Consider the following 20,751-nt stretch of genomic DNA (forward strand, 5'->3'; position numbering starts at 1 on the left):
TTAACGCGAAAATATAAGAGTGACGTTGAGCACAATAAGGATTTAAGGGATCCGATACAATGTTATTTCGGTGTTGATATGGGATGGTATAATTTCTACGAAGGAGTGTTGGCCAGCGTCATCGAGTCGATGTCCGATTAATCGTCTCACTTGGAGATAAAATTGTATTCCGATTTTTAAAGGATGACTATCAATTTTTTGGTGGGAACAAGGAAATTGAAACGTAGACATTGATGTAGAGAAGATCAAGAAATATTTTATTTATTTGATTTGGATACTTTATATTAGCTTATAATGACTTAAAATCATGATATTCGAGTATTTGATGACTTAATAGGAAAAAGATTAATATACAAGAATCAGGGTAAAATTTTAGTATAAGTTGCATAACTATTTAGAAAGTGAATTGCTACACTACTCGTACAGAGTACATCACCAAATGATCGAAATACCACATTCCGAACCTTTAATCTTGCACCAATTCCATACTTCAAAGGACCAAATTTTAATCTTGTATGGTTAGCTAATACTTTGTAGTATTATTTCATACATCATCAGCTGATCGAAATACGGCATGCCTAAGTTAGTTCTGGAGAGAACAATTAATACTTATGCAATTGATGATGTTTTAGAAATATCCTTGTTCATGGAATCTTCCACTCTGAAAAGATCTTTAACGAAAACAAGGTCATAACAGGCTGATTATGTTGGAAGGTCTGAAGTAGGAGATGCCTGTCATTATGGCCGGGTAAGCTGGTAGAACATACCATAAACATGAATGAGGCCATCTAGCCATGAAAACCATACAAAAAAAGCCTTTATCAAACCCGTTATAGCCTGCAGCTGCTGTACAAAGATAATTTAGCAGTGCTCAGATCATGTTTCAAGTCTGGCCAAACAAGTCACAGCTTCAGCAACATGAGATTTCCTGGAAATACCAGAGCACTGTTAGTCTTATCTTTTTCTTAGATTTTAGCAGATGCTAGGAAACAGGATGCTACAACAAACAGGTAATAAGGAAACGATGAAAATTCTGGTGCTTTAGATTGTTTAAATACTGGTCACGTATCAGAAGAAACATGTATGCTATTGTGTAGCAAGTCAGATTAAACCAGGATTTTGCAAAACATTAATAACATCAGAATAATAGTCAACGCTTTCATCTCAATAAAAAAATTTCCATAATGTAATGTCTAACAGGGCAAGAGAAATGAACAGACAAGACTAAACACTGTATAAAAAAATTTAACAAAAAAAAAAAGTGATCTTACTCAAAACATTATTTCACAATTCACATAAACCTGATCCCGGGCATGAATCTTATCGAGCGACACTTAAGAAATTATATTACTTAAAGCTAACCTGGCTGTTTCACAAAATTGTTGTCACGGAAGATGCTTGCTTTGAAGTCTGTCCACTTGCTAAGTAAACGAAGGCAGACCCTGTGATGGAAGAAACATTAGCTAAATGGAAAAGAACACCAGCATATCACATTGATCAGGTTCATCTACCATTACATAATACATACTGACACAAATATTGACAAAGGGAAACTCTAGCATCTCTTTATTCAATTCCTAACATTCCCTTGCATCTACTTGGTGTTCACTGATCATTGTAACAACTTCCAGATATAATTCATATAAATTTATTTCAATGGCATTAGATATTTCTGATCAACTTGCATAAGATTCAGGAGCTTATTTATTATTATTTTCTCTTAGTCAATCTCTATTTTGAAGTCAGCTGAATAGCACTGATAAGAGAGTATAATCACAAAGCATGCACAAAAACATTAAGCAATTTCAAAACTTCAGCACAAATACTTGATACAGATTGAATTACACAGCTACCCTGCAAATTGGGGCAATGAGCTGTCTTCTACCCTGATTCCTCCTTAGATGAGGGTCTAGTCCCACTGGATTTATGGGCTGTCCTATATTCTTAACCCCCCCCCCCTCTCTTCTTCGTCCATTCTGTATAGGGATCCTACGCGCCTACCAGACCACTACCCAACCCCTTAATATAATACAGAGCTAACTTAGAATCCTCCCTTATAGTCATGGTAAGCAGTATGTGTATACGTCCACCACCAGCAAAAGAAAAAATTAGAAAGTAAAATTATACAAGTAACTAAGCTCACATCAAATCTAATCAGATTCAGCAGTAAAACAATAAATGGAAAAGGAAAAAAAAAAATGTTCCATAAGAAAGGAAAACAAAAGCCCACCAAATGTAACTCTAGATTTTCCTGGTAAAAATGGTATAATTATCTAACCCAATATAATATGTTAGTCACATGAGCATGAAAAACACATAAGTGTACCCACGTGGCCACGTAAGCAACTAATGTTGCAACTAAAGTAACAAAACCCAAGGAAACGTCTACTAGAATAAGGAAGCAGCAATAAGCTATTGCCATCTGGAATGAATGTGATCACAAAACCCAAAAAATGATCACAAAACCCAAAATGATTGATCCTGCTAGACCTCTTAATACTTATTTAGAAGGAATGCGATCTAATAAACTAAGGAACCATAATCAATAAAGCATAAAAATGCTGATTGTAAAAGATGACATTGATTTCATGCCCGGAAATATTTTCAAATAATCATCATCGTCAAAAATATTGTTGTATGCCGGTATGCTTTACTAAGATGCCATAATGCCCATAAACAGACAACAGGCATAACTAATCATGCAAACGTTCCTAACAGAACATACAAATAGAGCTATGCGAGGGAGCTTAGCCCGGTTCAAGAAAAGAGAAAAAAGGACATTAAGACAATATTTGCATTACAAGTTCAGGTAGGTGCCCCCTTCATAAACACCACTGACTAAAAGTTCAAAACAATTATGCAAAAGCGTTCACCATTATACAGATGTTATAGAAGCAGCAGCGCAACAGTAACATTGCCACGGTTTAGTAGAAGTTACAGATTATTAAACCTTGTCTTAACGGAGTAAAAACCATCTTTTTCCTCTACTGATATGGATAGAGTTTTACAAGGAAAATAACTTCAGAGATCTAAGCATACAATTTTGATGGAAAATTTATACAAATTTCTTCCAACTTCCAAGTAACCCAATCCAGTTAATTCTTTTAGTAGTACAGTAGTAGATAGAGACAGATTATACAGGACAGAATTAACAGGGTTATGAAGTACCAAATAAAAACAAACTTATTCTATCAAGACTAAACTAGTACATAGGTGGTTCATATAGGTCAAACAGGAAAATTTTGCAGCAAAAGAAAAATTGCATGCCCTCATACTAAGATATCAACAGAATAGCAGTATAAATAAAGTTTAAAGCTTAGAATTCAAATAATCCAAGAAATAACACGCATTAAAAGCAACTAACATGCATTCAACAAGCACAATAACATATAATGACAAACTATTTGTCGGAGAAAATATGTAATTGAAACTGTAAGAGTAAAATGTGAAGGCATGGCATCCTCACAAAGTAAACATGAATTATATTTTAAGAAAATAAAAATAAAAAATAATCAAGCCCAATTCCTCTGTATCCCTAACTGACTAATAATTGAAAGTCCCCATCCACTTTAAGACATACATTCATTCAAAAGAAATTTCAACTCAACATCAACAACCAAAATAGCCCAGATTTCAACAAATACATACATATATATCTTCCCCTACCTTACATATATTATCAAGACAAAAGCGCACAGCATGATGAAGCAAGGAGAAAACAAGCTAACTATACTACGTAATAACCAAAAGTAATAAACGATTTATTATGAAACTAATTATTCTATTTTTGGAAATAATAAATTAATATTCAAAACAATTCAACAAAGCCAAAGCCTTCATCCCAAGAGGATGGGGTAGACTATATGAACCAAAAATTTATCTCCAATGGAGTATACTAATTTCACATAAAGTACTGAAATTATGCGCAAATCACAGTAGCTTAGCATTTAGATAAGTTACCGCACATAACAATGTTAGAGAAGTGCACACGCTGGAAAAGGAGGAACTTTTTAATTTTGCAGCACTTCAATCACAAAGAAAATTAGGCGTCGATTACTGACATATTGCCGGTGGAGCTGCAACACATAAAATAAATTAGGGCACAAAACAAAGTAACAACAAATTCTGACTTAAATCATCAGGAAATGTAAGGAAGTAGGGAAAGACAGAAGAGAACTAGCCTTAAGGAAGCATGCGTGTTAGCGATCCATGTATATACACACTGGATGATGGAAGTTCAGAAACGAGACAAGCCACACTATAGAGAGGAGAGTAAAGCTGATGTACAGAAAAGGATGAGGTATCTCATTGATAGAGCCTATTCGCCAGATCAAAGACTCGTATTTCACCATGCTATACTGACAGTGGCTAATCCTCATTCTCAAAAATTGCTACCCAGTGTAATTTAATCAAAAAGATCTTGAAGCATGCTTTGCTTTTGCAGTTTCCTTGAGAATGGCACCAACAAATCCTGCCTGTTCAAGACAATCAGCGCGGTGCAATGCATCTAAAAGAACAACACAAGTTTTGGAATGGATGTCAAATCCTTTCTGCCGGGCCTCTTCAAAAAGCATGTAGGCATCTAAAGCCCTATTTGCAATGCTTAGCCCTTCTATTGTAGCATTATAACAGGCTGAATCAAGTCTACCTCCCTTTTCTTTAAACTTCTTGAAAAGTGCATAAGCTTCTGTTACATTGCCAGCCTTTGCAAGTCCACAAATCATGGTAGTGTAGGTCACTGCATTGGGCTCTAGTCCTAGTTTCTTCATATCTTGAAGAAATACAAAGGCCTTGTTGAATTTGCGAACACGACAAAGACCATTAATGAGAATGCTATAAGTGAAAGCATTTGGAGTGCATTTTAAATCTTTCATTGACTGAAAGCAGACAAGGGCTTCATTGATCTCCTCTGCCTTGGTCAGCGCATTAAGCAGAGAATTCCATGTGTACACATTAGGTGTCAGGCCATTTTGCATCATTTCTTCCATAATCAGATATGCTTCATCAATTCTACCAACTTTCCCAAAGCCATCAATAAGGCTACTATAAACAGTCACATTCAGAATGATTCCAATTGATTTGGCTTCCTCAAAGAGCATATATGCTTCATCAAGCCTGTCAATCTTTGCAAGCCCATCAATTACAGCACCATAAGTTACTACAGTGGGCACAGCACCTTTTTCTCTCATTTCCTCCAGTAATTGATAGGCCTTGTTCACCTTACCTGACTTGCAAAATCCATCAATAATAATGTTATATGCACGAGTATCCAATACATAGCCTTGTTCCTTCATCGAGTAATATATTTGATAGGTTTCACGTGCAAATCCTGCCTTGACAAGACCATTTATCAATATTGAATAGCTCTGGACATCTGGAGCAAACCCTCTAGTCTTAATTTCCTCAAACAATGCTCTGCCTTTATCAACGTCACCAGCTTTAAAAACACAATCCATGTAAGTATTAAGGAGTCTCAAGTCAGGAGAACAGGCATTACGAAGCATTTCCTTGTAAACCTTGTGACCATCTGCTGGCCTGCCAACATTGAAGAAATTCTGTATAAGGGATGTAAATACAACAGCGTTAGGAACATGGCCAGAATCCAACATCTTTTCGTACAATCTGTATGCATCATCCACTCTACCATTGCGACCTAAACCATCAATTAAGGTACAAAATGTTACAGCATCTGGGGTGCAGAATTTATGGTCTAGCCCTTCAAATATGGAACAAGCTTCATCAAGTTTACGGGCTTTACACAAACGATTGATCATAATGTTTACAGTCATAACATGAGGAAATAATCCAGCTTCCCTCATGACATCTTGCAATTTAAGAGCGGCATCAACATTCCCTACACTGCATAGCATGTCTATAAGAATATTATATGTTAGAAGGTTGGGTGCTGCATCTTTCTTCATGTCATCAAATAATTTTAAAGCCTCTTCTAATTTCCCTTTCCTACCGAGGCAAGTAAGAATGCAGTTGTAAGCAATCACATTTGGAATTGACCCTTTTTCCTTTTGCCAATCCAGTAGCATATAGGCTTTTTCAAACATCCCAGCTGAGCCGTAACCCATTATCATGGTGCTATATGCATATGCGCATGGTACTTCACGTCCATCTTCCATCTGATTAAAAAGCTCTTCTGCTTCGTCAAGCCTATTAGCTTTGCATAGAACCCCGATCATGCTAGTATATGTCACATCATCGGGCATAAAACCCTGTGCTTTCATTTCATGAAAGAATTTCCAGGCCATATCCACCTTGCCAAGCTTCCCAAAACAGTCAATGCATACATTATAAAGAACAATGTCTGCCACAAAAGCATTGTTTCTCATCTCATCTAGCAGAGAGAGAACAACATCAATATTCCCTTCCCGGGCAAAAGCGCGAATGACAGTGGTAAACAGATGTACATTTACCTCATAACCTAGCTCTTGCATCTGTTGAAAGAGAGTAAGCAGAAGGTCAGGCTTGTTAACCACAGAAAGAGAGCCTATAAGAGTTGTATAAGCTGAAAACGCAGGTCGGAACTTGAATTTCCTCATAATTTGTATAAAATTGAAAGCCTGATCCAACATATGCGACTTTACACAGCATAAAACAAACTCAACACATGTGCTATTTGATGGCCCAAAACCAGCATGACTCATCTCCTCTAATATCTCTTCAAGATTATGGAACTGTCTACTTCTAGCCATGATCATCAGGAGATTATTATATGCCTCAGGGCAATGCACTTGGTTAGTGCTCCTCTCAGTCCATCGAAAATATTTTATAGCTGTATTAGCATCCTTCATCTTCTTTAAGACTGCAACGATTAATTCTTGGTGAGGCTTTTCACTGACCCCACGTAAAGCTGTCTCTATGCCAGGGCCCCAAGGTCCACTCTCTAAGATTTTGCACACATCTTCAACACTTTGGTTTGATAGCTGGACATACCTAGAGCTTCCGTAGCTATCCCGACCAGGAGATGTAAGATCCCTGTGCTCCTGCTCCGGATGTTTACAATGCAAGGATGTAAATCTACTCTGAATGACGTAGGATAGACCATGCCTATAATCCAAATGATGGATAATTCCTGTGTAGAAAGTAGCATATTAATAGTTGGGGAATACAAGCCTAGTAAAAACTAGGAGAAAATTTAAATTCTAAATAGATATCTCATCATTTAATATACTTCCTCTGCTCAACTTTAGTGGCAACATTAGGATTCCAACACTATTTATACTCTCCCTTATGTGATTTATGCAAAAGAAAAAATATAGTCTTGTGGGATCTTGTTGAATTCGTCTCAATATGTTCTTTATTAAAAATCTAAACTTCATAATTTTTACTAGAATGTAACCAAAGATGTTAATAGTTTAAATTGTGCAATAGCAATAGCAAGCATGAAACTCTTATTGTTGCAAGTAATATGGAGGGAAGGAAACATTAATTTTGTGTCTAAAAATACTTGTAGAACACCAAAAAAAGGCGAAGCAACGAAAAGGGAGGGTTGTACTACACAATTAAGAAATTGATTACAAGTAGCCTTTACAAGTCCAAGCAGCGAATAATTTATGCAACTTTATATAACACTACATAACTTCCCAAAAGATAGAATAAAGGCACAACATAAATCCAGAACATATAAGATCTATTGTGCTTAAACAAAAAAAAAATATTGAATTCTCGAGATTTTACCTGAAATACGGCATAGCATGGTTCCTCTTACAAGTATGTGATGCCACAAGCACCAAGTATATTCCAACCTAAATCATTTGTATTTGTAGAAGCTGCAACAAAGGATGGTTTCAACATCAAGCTTATAACCCAGCCAGCTGAAAGCCCGGACCCAAACATTCTTGATTTGGGTTTTTTTAGAGCAATTCAATCAATACAATACATGGAATTTGCAAGAACTTTTGAAGAATTACTACAGGCAATTGAAAATGCATACAATGCATATGATCCGAAGTCTTTGAATTACAATTGGTTGCACATGCAATACTGTATGCTTGAAATACTTCAAGTCAATGGCGGAAATGATAACAAAAACCCTCACAAGGGAAAGAGAAGGTTGGAAAGAAGGGGACAGTTGCCCATTCAAATTGAAGTACCATTGGATTTGATGCTTCAAGGTCAAAGTAGTTTCATTGATGAGGGACATATTGATGTCAATAATATCCAACAAGATATTAATGAACACAATATGTCTCAGGGGATTTAAGATCAACATTGAAGACAACTACATTTTGAGAGCTTTAAAAGTGGAAGAATGTTTAGAATTGAAAGCAGTTGCATTTATTTGGGAGGTTGTAAATTAAAATCAGGTTATTTTTTTGGAAACATTAATTGTTGGGGGGCTGTAAATTTTTTGTACATGCATGACAGTAATGTTTAGAACATATGCATGTGAATTAGTAGATACTAATGTAAGTGGTATAAGTATGAATATTGTAATCATGGTACCTTGTTTTGGTATGAATATTGTAATCATGGTACCTTGTTTTGATAGGTACCTTTTAATTTCTGTTGTTTCACACTATTTTTTGAGTTTGAGCCTAATTCAGAGTCTTTCTAGCCATTTTTTATTCTTCTAATTTTTTGAAAGTCAAAATTCTAGAATTTAATTACTGGTTGTTTAATTATGTAATTCAATGTAATTAGGAATAGAAATCTAACTCGAGTTACACACACTCTTTCTGCTTATACCAAATATCAGAAAACCGGACAATGGCATGATGCTTAAGCAGCGCATTAAACAATACAAACATGCAAAAATGTAAAATCTCAGTTAAACAACTATTGAGAACCTAGATGTCCATATAAAGTTGCATACTTGTATATCCCCAAGGCCCCAATAAGCCTTGGCACAAACTTGTAGAACACGTTATACAAAATATCCATATCACGTTGACGACTGAATAACCCGAACGGCCACAAGGCCCCAATAAGCCTTGGTAACATGACATACAAATGCAGAAAATAAAAATTACAGTAGAATGCTAAAACCAGGTTGAAAATCATCATTAAATTTGCAACAAATACTCAACTTAAGCTGAAAAATTTCTTGTTTTTCTTCGTAATCATCTTTATAGTTGATCATGAGAACTCAAGTAACCCAAATTAAGGGAAACCCATTTACAATTTACCAATCAACAACTGAAAAAGTCAGCAAAATTTGCAGAATGACATCACCATTCACCACTACTTTTCTCCACATATATAGCCACATTCACCATCACCATCACCATTCACCTATATACAGCCAGAAGAACCAATACATTGTACTCATAATTGCTAAACCTATATACCCGAAATTCAGTGACATGCATGAAACAAAACTAGTACCATTTCGCGGATTTACAACAAAACCACAAAATACATCGTTTATACGCTTTAATTGAAGAAGATAACAGTTGGAAAATTACCTTTATGGTGCGATTTCTGGGTGAATAGTATTTTTTTCGGTCTTCAAACCCTAGATCTGTTTCTTCAACCACAATTCAGTACATCCATGGAGTAAATCGAATTAACGGGGGACGATTTAGGGGAGTATTATTAATTTTTTCGGTCTTCAAAATCAAGATCTGATTCTTCAACCAAAAACTTCAATGGCTAAATTTGAAGAACCGGGAAGAGAGAGAGAGAGGGTGCTGCGGGAAGAGAGAGAGAGGGGTGCGGCTGAAATATTATGGTCTGCAAAAACTAGATCTGCTTCTTCAACTATAAAGCTTCAATGGTGATTCTATTTATCAATGCGGTTTTTGTTTTTCAGGTTTTCAAAAAAAAAAAAAAAAAAAAAAAAAAAAAAAAAAAAAAAAAAAAGTGATAAATACGAAGAAGATGATTTGGGATGTTTGTTTTTCATTTCATTAAATGTTATTTTGATGATATAAAGTAGTAATTAATTAATGTTGATTGATTTTAGTTATATTTTTATTGTTTTGAAAAATTTTAGTTATGATTTTGAATAAGGGTAAATTAGTAATTGTATAAGATAAAAGTTGTCAAAAAAGGAAATGATGCAATAAATATGAAACATCTCAGTATGGCAAGTGATGCGATAAATAAAAGACGGATGAAGTATTAAAACTGAAGAGTTCTGCTATACTTTAGCAACCAAATTTAGCTCAATTATAAAATTAGAGTCCAAACATCAAATTAAATTCTTCTAGCTTAAGAATTTGGATAGCAACATTTGAGCAATGAATCGCTATTCATAACTTGAGTAATTATAACTTATAGTTTAACAATCCAGCTGAAAAGAACCTTAATTTGACTCTACTGAAAATTAAATTTACAATAAACCCTAGATTGATAAATGACATTCGATTATTAAATAATAAACATTTTACCTGAAAAGCTGCTTCAATGGAAGAGGGAAATCTCAGAAGACGCTTGAATAGAGAAGTGGGAGTACGCTTCAATGGAGGGGAGGGAGGGAGGTCGAAGGAAAAACGTTAAAGGATTTGACAACAACAATGGTGGAAACTAGAAAGAAATTAAGAGAGTGTGAGTGTGGAAGTAATTTATGCCCAAAAGCTGTGCTAATAGTTTTACAAAATTAAATTGAAATACAGAGTAATATACTTAGGTAAAACTGACTCAAACTTCATGACACTCAACCCGAAACCACTTTATCATTTTTCCTTAACCCTAATCGGCTTATAATGTTTACTTTATCAAAATAACCACACGAGCATATTGACTATAGAATCATGAATGACCCGACCTTGCCTATACTAATCCAAAGTTCTAAACCTTAAATTAAGCCGGACGATTTTACCTGAAAAAAGACCCAATCTGGAACCGATTCGAATATCTCGTATTAAGTAAGAAAACCCTTGGCCCATAGAACTACTATGTGGGCCTTGGGCTTAAATTTTAGTTTGGTAATATAATCCGTGTGAGTTTAGGTTCATGGATTTGTGTAATCAACATTGACCAACAAATATCTTAGGATTCATTTGGTATCACTGTGGTTTTTTGTTTTTCAAAATCATATGGTATATGTCATATAATGAATCAAAAATCAACCAAACTTATTAAAACTATGACAATTTTGAAAACTAACAATTAAAAAATTAGATACACCTTTTTCTTGTTTTCTGTTTTTGATTTTTTGTGTTTAAAAAAACTGAAAACTAAAAACAATGTCAAACAAGCCCTTAGTTTTACACTTTTACAGAGTATAATAGTCTATGGAGAAAGCTTTATGTAGCTCTAAGGGCTGCATATAAGTAGCTAAAAGTGTAAAGAATAGACATTAAATTAACATTTATTACACCGACTTATTCATGAATTGTCGATAAATTCCCAACTTAATACTAAAAAAGGAAGTATATAAAATGCTTATATGCAGCCCTTAGAGCTGCATATAGCATTACCCATAATCTATTATACTTCCTTTTTATTTAATCGCAACGTTGGAGATTTCACGCTTGTCAATACATATTATATAACTTAAATATATTAATTTATTATAGTAAAAATTATAAAAAGTTGATATTTTTAAAGTATATTTCAAGACAAATCTAACAAAACCCCACATGACTATTATCTTTTCAACAAATAAATCACGTAATACGATTAAATGAGTGTGTATGAATAGTATGAATTCCATACGTTGTGACTTAAAAAAACGAAGGAAAGCCCCACCCCCGAAATGGCCCCCCTCCCGAGCTCCGCCATTGGAAAATTGGCCCCTTTTCCCGACCCCTCCTAATATCCCCACCCCGAAACAACCCTAGGGTAGGGATACAACAAGCGTGAAATTTTAATGTGTACATTTTGTAAATTAATTATGTCAAATTTTAAAATTTGTATTGTTGAATATGTTGATCAAATTGATAGTGAGGTCTTGAAATTGATGAACGGAACCCGTGCATATAGAGCGAGTATCAGTTATACAAAGTATGTATTGAAATTTTGGAAATTTGAAACAAAGAGTTTATTCTTAAATTCAATAAACAAATCAAGACAGGAGGCGGCCATAAAGACCGGCAAAATATTCAAAGACCCCGGCCCCCTGGCCGGGTAAAGTGATACAAAAATAAACGGCAGGCAGGCCGAAGAAAAGTTACAGACATAAAAGCTTTAAGATTGAGGCAGGGTTTCAGTATTGACTTTGCCGCCTGATCAGTAAGGGACTCCTGGTTCTGGGAGGCATCTTTCTTACTCGTCTCCGCATCAGGGGCAACTTCTTTGGACGCATCCACCTCAATCGGTTGCAGGGCCACCTCTTCCACTTCCTCTGAGCTGGACTCGGCCGCCTCGTCCTCCTCAACCGCCTGCCTCATGATTTGTTGGTTGTACCTTTCTGTACAAGCGTTGAATTTTTTCTCCCAGGCGGCATAGTGAGCTTTAGGGAAGAGGGCTGTCCAAGTCATCCTCATAATTTGGGCCGAGTCCTCCATCATGGCCTGAGCTAAAGCCATCTTTTCAGCCTTGGCCTTTGCATTAAGATCTTTGGTGATGGTCGCCTCCTGCGTCTCTAGGCGCTCCTTGAGTTTGTCAAGGGACGTCTGCAGACCTTCTGCTTTGTGGAAATGTTTTTGAGGGGCCGCAGCTCATCGTTGAGGCTCTTGACCTTCGCCTCCAGCTCATTGTTCTTCTTTTTGGCCGCCTCTAACTCAGTCCGGATGGTGGAAGTGGCATGCGCCTGATAATAAAAAATATCAGTTGTCAAAATTTCATTTTGGGCAATTTGAAACATTGCCTTATCAACGTCAGAGGCGGCCATAGCTTTAGCAGCCTTTACCTCTTTGTTCTTGGCACTGATCGGCCTTCGCAGGTCGTGTACTCTCAACATGGTCTAAAAAAGGAAAAACCAGACGTCAATTTAAAGAAGAGCAGGCGGCATGCAAAGTAATAAAGTTGAAAAATATTCTAAGTCTACCTCATATAGGAGACCCATGATGCCGTCTAGGTCAAGGGTGCCGACTCCCTTGACCGCATCCCTCTCCTCTTGAGGGACGGCCTTTATCATGGACTTGACCATTTGGACCAAGTCCGGTTCTGAAGGGCCGCCTGCATAAAAAACAAAGAAAAACATCAGAAACATGAAGAGAGTGATAAAGAAATAAGCAAGTCTAGCAGAGCAGGCTATACTTCTCGGCAACCGTGTAAGAACAAGTGATGGGTTCTCCACACTTTGTGGGGTGGCCGACTGCTTGTCATTCGATTGTTTCCTGGCAGATCCAGGCGTACTCCCACTAGTCGTCTTCCGAACGTTCGAGTCCGGTTGGTGGGAGGGTGAGGGTTTGGAAGTGCCCGTCTGCGAAAAAGACGAGTGGTCAATAATTATTAAGCAGCTTTTCAAAAGGCAAGTTCTAAGGATCGAAACTCACTGTGGGCGTCTCCTTGGCAGGAGAATCAGAAGCGGTCCACTTCTGGTGCATAATTGAGGCTCGCAGCATTGGAGCCGCCTTCTTGGAGGCAGAGATTTGGTCCATAGCTTCAGCTACAAATAAGAACCACAAGAGTTAGAAAATTTTTCAAACAAATCAAAAAAGGGGTGCATATATTAAAGTGGTCGGCTACCTCAGGAGGACCGATTTCTAAGGCCACAAGCGGCCAGGAAAAACTCGTCATAGAGCCACTGAAACTCCGGGACGCAGTGTAGGGGCACTTGCTCTCGCATCCCAGTAGTAGAGTTTGCCTTAATCTCAACTTTAAAAAGCCCTCGGTCCAGGATCTCTTCCATGGCCTTGAGGGGAACAAGCGTCATGCTGCGACCGCCTGCTAAAAGAGGCGGATCCCCGTTCCACCTATTGTAACTTTTGTTCAGCAGGCGGTCGGGGCTGGAAATGAAGAAGGTGTTTCTCCAATCCTTCCATTTATTTTCTTTGCCCTTGGTCATGAGATAACCCTTATGACTAGTTAATTGGTACCAGCCGGTATCGCTTGCCTTGGGGGTCCGGCTAAGGTAGTTCATATGGGCGAACGCCTCGAAATTCGGCTCCGCCCCATGCATTTCACATATGGATACATAGCCAAGGATGTTGAACCAGGAGTACGGGGTTAATTGCCAAAGCCCCACCTTGTATCAATCGAGGATTTGCTGAATGGCCGGATGCAAGGGAAATCGCAATCCAGCTTTGATGGCCGCCTCGTAACAGCCAAAACAGGCGTCCCCATAGTTGGAACCCTCGGGCCAGACGACTGTGTCCTCGCCATCCGGCACAAATAATTGATAATCCGGACCCATCGTATGGTCCGAAAGAAAGGTGTCTATTCGCTCTTTCATGGCCTTGATCCGGCCCTTGGGTACGTGATAGTAATAAGGAGTGTTTAACTCCCTATGAGAGGCAGATGGTTCCGACCAGCCCTCTCCCTTTTCAGCCGCATGAGAAGACCTTGCCTCATGCAAGCGAGCATGCCTCTCCTCTGAGCTTATGGATAGGCGGCTCGATGAGCTAGAGTCAGACTCGCTACCCGAAGAGTTCGACTCCTCCCCACTCCCTGAGGGGGCCGACCCCTCTTCTTCTTCGAGGGCCATCTACTGACTTGCTAGGTCAATAGTAAAGTGAGAAGGAACTACCTTAGCTCCCTCCTTAGAGCTCTCGGCTGAAGGGTCGCCTTGGTCCCTGCTGTATCAGGCGGCTAGTCCGATGTTTCACTAATTGGAACACGGAAAGAGGAATCGTCTGAATTTTCTATTCTCTTGGTCTTTTTTGTTCTTGCCATACTGTCTTGCATAGATACGAAGACAGTTGGATTCCGGGACTTGCGCAAAGTTTGAAGTACCGCAGGGCAGTCGGCACCCCTAGTCCTAGACTCAGCCGTCCTCGGTGACCGGCTGATTGCTAACCTAGGCTGTGCCGGATGCTTTTGAGGTCTCATTTTCAAAAAAAGAAAAAAAAAAGTGCAAAAGCAAAAAGAATAAAAGAACAGACAATTACCTGAAACTTAAGTTCTGAAAAGCTTGATCGAAGTAGGCGCCTAGTAAAACAGTCGTCTGGGCAGGACAGAAGTTGCAAAGTGTCAGAGCTCAAGTTCAAGGGTCCGAGAGTTCTCTTGAAAAAGTTCGCAAATGTGAACAAAAGACTTGGTCAACATGCCTTTATATAGGGCAAAAGAGAATGCGAAGAGTCGCCTTCGAATTCAAAAATTGGGCGGGAAAAATGCTCGGCCCGTCATTGGGCGACACCTGTAACAGGCTGTCGCTTGTTACAGGCTGACACCTATCACAGGTTACATGTGAACAGTCACGTGCCACCTGTGAGGGGCAAATTATTAGGGGATTTTTCCCTACCAATCACCACCTGACAAGTGGACCGATCATGTTCTGCCATGTGTCCGCCACGTGGGCCAACAGGAGCCTGCCACGTGTTAGGTACTAATCAGTCCACCATGGACTAATTGCGACACGACACGTGCCTCTCCCATGCCAAATGGAGAAACCGGCCACCTAGGCCCAAAGTCTTGTGGAAGCCCAAGAAGCCCTAGGTTGACCTAAACTTAAGACAGGCATGCATCCCAAGGCATATATATATCCTCATTAATCCTCATTAAAGGGGGGATTACGCCAATTAATTACTCTCACCTAGAGAAAACACCTAACCTTTTTTCCGCATTTATTACTCCTAAAGCAAGTACTAACTTGATCGTCAAAGGCGGAGCTCCCAACACCCGGAATCTCCGTTGTTTTGCAGGTACAAGTGCACGGTTCCAGTCTCGGAATTGTAACTCTCCCGCAGGATATCAGAAAACCCTAAAACACCGCCTATTCTTTGTCTCCTCGACAATCAGCATTATGAAAATCGCAGCAGGGAGATCACACCTCTGTTTGGCTTCGGGCAGTCCCTATTTCTTGGTTGGGTCAGATGATGAACGCAAAGACCTACCGATGTGTGATGTGCTACAGGATGGGTGTTCCATTGTTCTCTATCTCGATGCCGTGCTCTGCTTGTTCTCGGGTTTTTACTGGGATATTTTCGGTGATAACGCGGTGTCTTGTGCTGGTATTGTGGGTATTAAACATCGGCATAATGCTGTCCGGGATACCCTTGTTGATATCTGCTACAGATCTGGGATTTTAGCAAGAAAAGAAGTTGACATAGGGTTGTCTGGAGGGAATGACAGGGCCCTTAGACCTGCTGATGTGTTACTTTATTACTAGGATCGTGGTCGTGATGTTTGTGTGGACTTAACAAGGTCTTCTCCTTTGACACAGATAGGACTATCTGACTTTGTTCCTAGACTGGTTGTGGCTGATACGGCTCATCGGAAGCGGGTGAAGTATGAAGCTAGTTGTCGGCTGATTGGATATGGTTTCACTCCCTTCTCCTTTTCTTCGCTTGGGGAATTAGAGAAGGAGGCTGTTGTGTTGCTGAAACGGGTTTAGAGGTTCTCGATGACGCAAGACATTGGGGCTCGTGCTGCAGCTCATATCTTCACTAGGGTAGGCTTTGCTATAGCTAGAGGAGTGGGGCCCCAGATTGTATCTCGGCTTCCCACTAATTTATTGTCGGTTGTATGACTTTGTCTGTTTTTGAGATAATAATAATAATAATAATAATAATAATAATAATAATAATAATAACAATAATAATAATAATGTTGTGCGGGATACGCTTGTTGATGTTTGTTATCGATCTGGGTTTTAAGCTAGAAAGGAGGTTGACATTGGGTTGTTTGGAGGGAACGACATGGCCCTCAAACCTGCAGATGTGTTACTTTATTCCTGGGATTGTGGTCGCGATGTTTGTGTTGACTTGACAGGGTCTTCTCCTTTGACACAGTCTGGGTTATCTGACTTTGCTCATAAACGGGTTGTGGCTAATGCGGCTCATCGGAAGCGGGTCAAGTACGAATCCAGTTGTCGGGCAATTGGATATGGCTTCCTTCCTTTCTCTTTCTCTAGGTTGTATGACTTTGTCTATTTTTGTGATAATAATTATTGATTGATATATTGCTAGCTATGTTTAGACTTTTTCCAAAACTTAAGCGTGTAATCTGAAGCTTGAGATATACCATATCAGCCCTTTTCTTAAACCTTCGATAGAAGTAAAGGGCTAACATTCTTTTTTTAAATAAACACCAAAAGAATTTAAGTAACACCATATCATTATTCTAATTTTAAATTATGTGCATGGTTTTATACATCAAAGTATCATACTACTACGTATGATTCAAGGGACTGAGTGTTGAGATCCTAGGATTATAAATGAATTAAACTAATAAATTAATTTACTAATGATAGAATATTAGAATCTTATAATGGAGTGCATGAAAATCAAATTGCGCACTTTGTGGTTTGTTATAGCATTAAACCATTAAGTATAGTTGCAAAGGCGTTAACCTTTGATAATTGCTTATCTTGTGTCCAAATATATCTTTTGGACCTAATCCCTCTTGTGATAACAAAATCATAAACTCTTTTGATCCTAAATAATCCTTCATATAAAATAGGATATGTTTCGGGGTTTTTGGAGTCCCTCGGGAGAGTTACAATTCCAAGAATGCGTGTCGACCGTCTGTACCTGCAAAACCACGGAAACTCCGGTTGGATGGAGTTCCGCCTCCGATGATCAAGTTAAAACGTTTCTAGATGTATAATAGTGCGGAATGTAAAGGTTTTTCTCTCGGATTCCGAGAGAATTCTGCAATTAATATTGCTTGGGTTTTGTGTGTATATTTATGAATATGTAATAAATGAGGATTTTCCTCTATTTATAGTGAGAGGGGATCAGTTCCCCTTTCATATGCTAGAGTGCCGGAAGCCCCCTAAGAGGATGAGGAGGCATATAAATAATCTAACTGAGGCGCACATGACCGCCATGGATGTGGTCACTCTAAATGCCACCTTACCCGGATTTTTATAGAAGCACCCAGTTGGGGTAGGATGGAAGATTGTTGTGCCGCCTGTAGAGGCAACCGTCGTCTTGGATGACAACCTTGATCATGTCGATGATTATTTCGGCTGCTGTGAGGCGGCGTTCAAAGCCGGCCTCTGGTTCCCCCTCCATAATACAATAAAAGCCATTATAAGGGGTTACGACCTTGGCGTTTGGCAGCTAACACCCAACTCTTGGGTGAATATAATAGGATATATAACCGCCTGCGAGATGCAAGACATAACGGCTAGCTGGGAGGCGTTTGCACATATGCACTACCTTAATCGTGCCCTAGGCGGCTGGAATGCGTGGTATACATTGACCACGCATTCGGAATACATGATGACGCTTGACAAGCCGTCAAAATGGAGCAGCTAGAAGAGCAAGTTTGACATGGTTTCTTCCCCATCGCTGCAATAAAACCACCGACTGCGTCGCTACAATACATACCCGGCTCTCCTTGGAAAGAAGTGCGCCCTTCCTAGAGTGCCGGAAGAGGCTTGGACACAAATAATGGAGACACGTCTCTTCAAGAAGACCTCCTTGCCTTTGGATGATGGGACAGAAGTCATTGTCCCCAAGAACTTGGTCCCTCATCCGGACTGGCTAAAGGACGAGGTGTTCATTTCCGCCTGTGGCCTTAGCACAATGTTTAGCAGACGTATGTTGATTGTTAACCGGCACTTTATGTCGTTTGTATCATTCTTGAATGGATTTTGACTTTTTGATTTTCTTCTCTTGTAGAGAAAGGATTAGAGATAGTGCCTCCTGAAAAGACCCCTGCTAAATCTGAAAGGAATGGTGTCCTTCCAACAAGTGTATTATTCTAATAGAGGGTTCAGAATTATTACAGAGCTAATTCTTCAGTAAGGTCAAGTGATCGGAATGCCTAGGTGGAGGCCGCTTCCGATCAGTAATATTAAGATATTACAGCTTAATCTTAACTGAACCCTTCGGGTCGAACCTAATCGAACAATCGATCCGAGACGACGAAGTAATCCGAAGAATTTAATGAGTCGACGGAGTTTTACGAATACAGACGTCGGATATCGAGCCTAGGGCGTCGAGACCGAGCGTCGCAAAATCACAAGCGACAAGTACGAGCATAGCCGTAGCTAGGCTAGGCTAGCTCATCGCAAGCCCAGGCGCACCATGGTGTTCTAGGCGAGGCATGATGCCTAGGCGCCATCGCAGCCCTAGCATCATGCACTAGGCGCACCATCACTGGCACTAGGTGCTGGCGTGCGTGCGTGCCTAGCATGGCAGCACCATCGCTAACACCAAGTACTAGCATGAGTGCTTGCCTCGCATCACAACACGTTGGGCGTGTGCGAGTGCCCACGCACCATCGCAAGCCTAGCACCACACACATCACCATCGCAATGCCAAGGGAATGCGTGCGTGCGTGTGCTTGTGCCTGGCCTATCGAACCATCGCAGCACGCAGCCCAGGCACCATCGCAGGCCTGGCACCACACACAGCACCATCGCAATGCCAGGGGCTTGCGTGTGTGTGCGTGTGTGCCTCGCATCCTCACAGCAGCAGCCTCGCACAGCAGCATGCCAGGCAATGCCCTGTGCGTGTGCGTGTACGAGTGCCAGTGCGTGCTGGCTAGCAAGCAGCAACAACGATGATGCGTGGGGCTGATGCGTGTGTGCATGCGATGGGGATGCTGGGCAGCAAGGGAGTGCTGGCTGGCTGGCACGCTAGCTGGCTGCCAGCCTAGCAGCCCATGCGCCGGTTTTGTGTTTGCTTGTGGTGACCAATCAAGGGGCCTTGGGGTGCAAGGCAAATGGTCCCCCCACCTAGCCTTGGCCATCACTCATTAGCATGTGATTGTGCCACTTGTCGCAATGTGATTAACTTAATTATTTATTTAATTTGGAATTAAATAAATTATTGATTTTACCAACTCTCCCACATTGATGGGAGATTGGAAATTAAGGGTGCATTTCCCTATAAATACCAAAGGCTTGGGTATTTGGGAAGATACAACCTTGAGTGGAATTAAAAGGCAACTCTTGATTTGAGTAAACCTTGATTCGTAAAACTCATAGTTTTATTTGTCCGGGTCTCGACTAACCTTCGAGACTTAGGACGCTCGGTCGGGTTCGAGGGTACGATCCCGTTGGAGACCTCGTATTTTCGGAGTTCAAGTAAGAGCTCATTGTTGAGCGAAGCACGCGTCAAAGGTATAATCTTTTATCCTTTCTTGTGTTTAATTATGTTTTGCTTGTTAATTGCATTTATTATGGGGGCGGGTCTTGGCGGGTTTCTTTCCGCGTAGTGTGGGTTACTACGAAACCCAACAAAAAATCTGCTACACAGATCCGGAAGGATCAGCTAGAGAAAAAAAGGGCCCAACTGGCGGGCAAAGATGATGGGGTAAGCGCCGGCTGAGCTCGTTTACCGTTTGTATGGTTTAAAGTTAATTCTGGTATTAACTGGCTGTTTTGTTTTCCTTTTCAGACGGGGAACAAGAATGTTCCTCGTTCTTTAACGAATATGCTGAAAAGACCGGGAGAGGAGCCCTCCCAGTCTGCTTCTAAAAGCCGAAGGGTTTCGGCTGCCCCTACCTCTACTGGAAGGCTACCTGTGCCTGAGAGGCCCACCTCAGTAGGCAAAAGTCTGAAAGACCTTGGCCTTAGCATAGGGCCGGCTGAGGTTGAAACGAGGGAGCCCAAAATTCCCTCAAGCCGGGTGCTTGCTGTAGCGTCCGGCTCCAATGCAGCCTGAAAATTAAGGTGCGGATCTCACCTTTGATCCCCCATGGCCGCTTGGGCTTATGCGAGTCAAGTCCTAAGCTACCCTATCAGGGGATTCTTCAGGCAGCCGGCAGAATGTAGGTGCCGCTTATGCTCAGTACTTAACCAATAAATCTATTGATGTAGATGCCTATTCTCGTTGGCGTGTTCTCCAA

The 20,751-nt window shown here is 40.0% G+C and overlaps 1 protein-coding gene and 1 long non-coding RNA gene across 2 annotated transcripts; both read right to left on the minus strand.

Annotated features, from left to right (window-relative positions):
- Positions 1-285: 285 nt before the first annotated feature.
- LOC110709159 lies at positions 286-4,075 on the minus strand. Its single transcript, XR_002508862.1, has 3 exons — positions 3,961-4,075; positions 1,363-1,442; positions 286-928 (listed from the first exon to the last, which is right to left on the minus strand). It is a non-coding gene; the product is annotated as an uncharacterized LOC110709159 (long non-coding RNA).
- Positions 4,076-4,182: 107 nt separating this feature from the next.
- On the minus strand, positions 4,183-9,794 carry LOC110709158 (pentatricopeptide repeat-containing protein At3g06920-like). Its single transcript, XM_021887373.1, has 3 exons — positions 9,420-9,794; positions 7,690-7,781; positions 4,183-7,084 (listed from the first exon to the last, which is right to left on the minus strand). The coding sequence occupies exons 2-3, from the start codon at positions 7,706-7,708 to the stop codon at positions 4,410-4,412; spliced, it is 2,694 nt and encodes an 897-aa protein (XP_021743065.1). The 5' UTR covers positions 7,709-7,781; positions 9,420-9,794; the 3' UTR covers positions 4,183-4,409.
- Positions 9,795-20,751: the final 10,957 nt, after the last annotated feature.

This window comes from Chenopodium quinoa, unplaced genomic scaffold (genome assembly GCF_001683475.1).
Source record: "Chenopodium quinoa cultivar QQ74 unplaced genomic scaffold, ASM168347v1, whole genome shotgun sequence".
Taxonomy (NCBI): domain Eukaryota; kingdom Viridiplantae; phylum Streptophyta; class Magnoliopsida; order Caryophyllales; family Amaranthaceae; genus Chenopodium; species Chenopodium quinoa.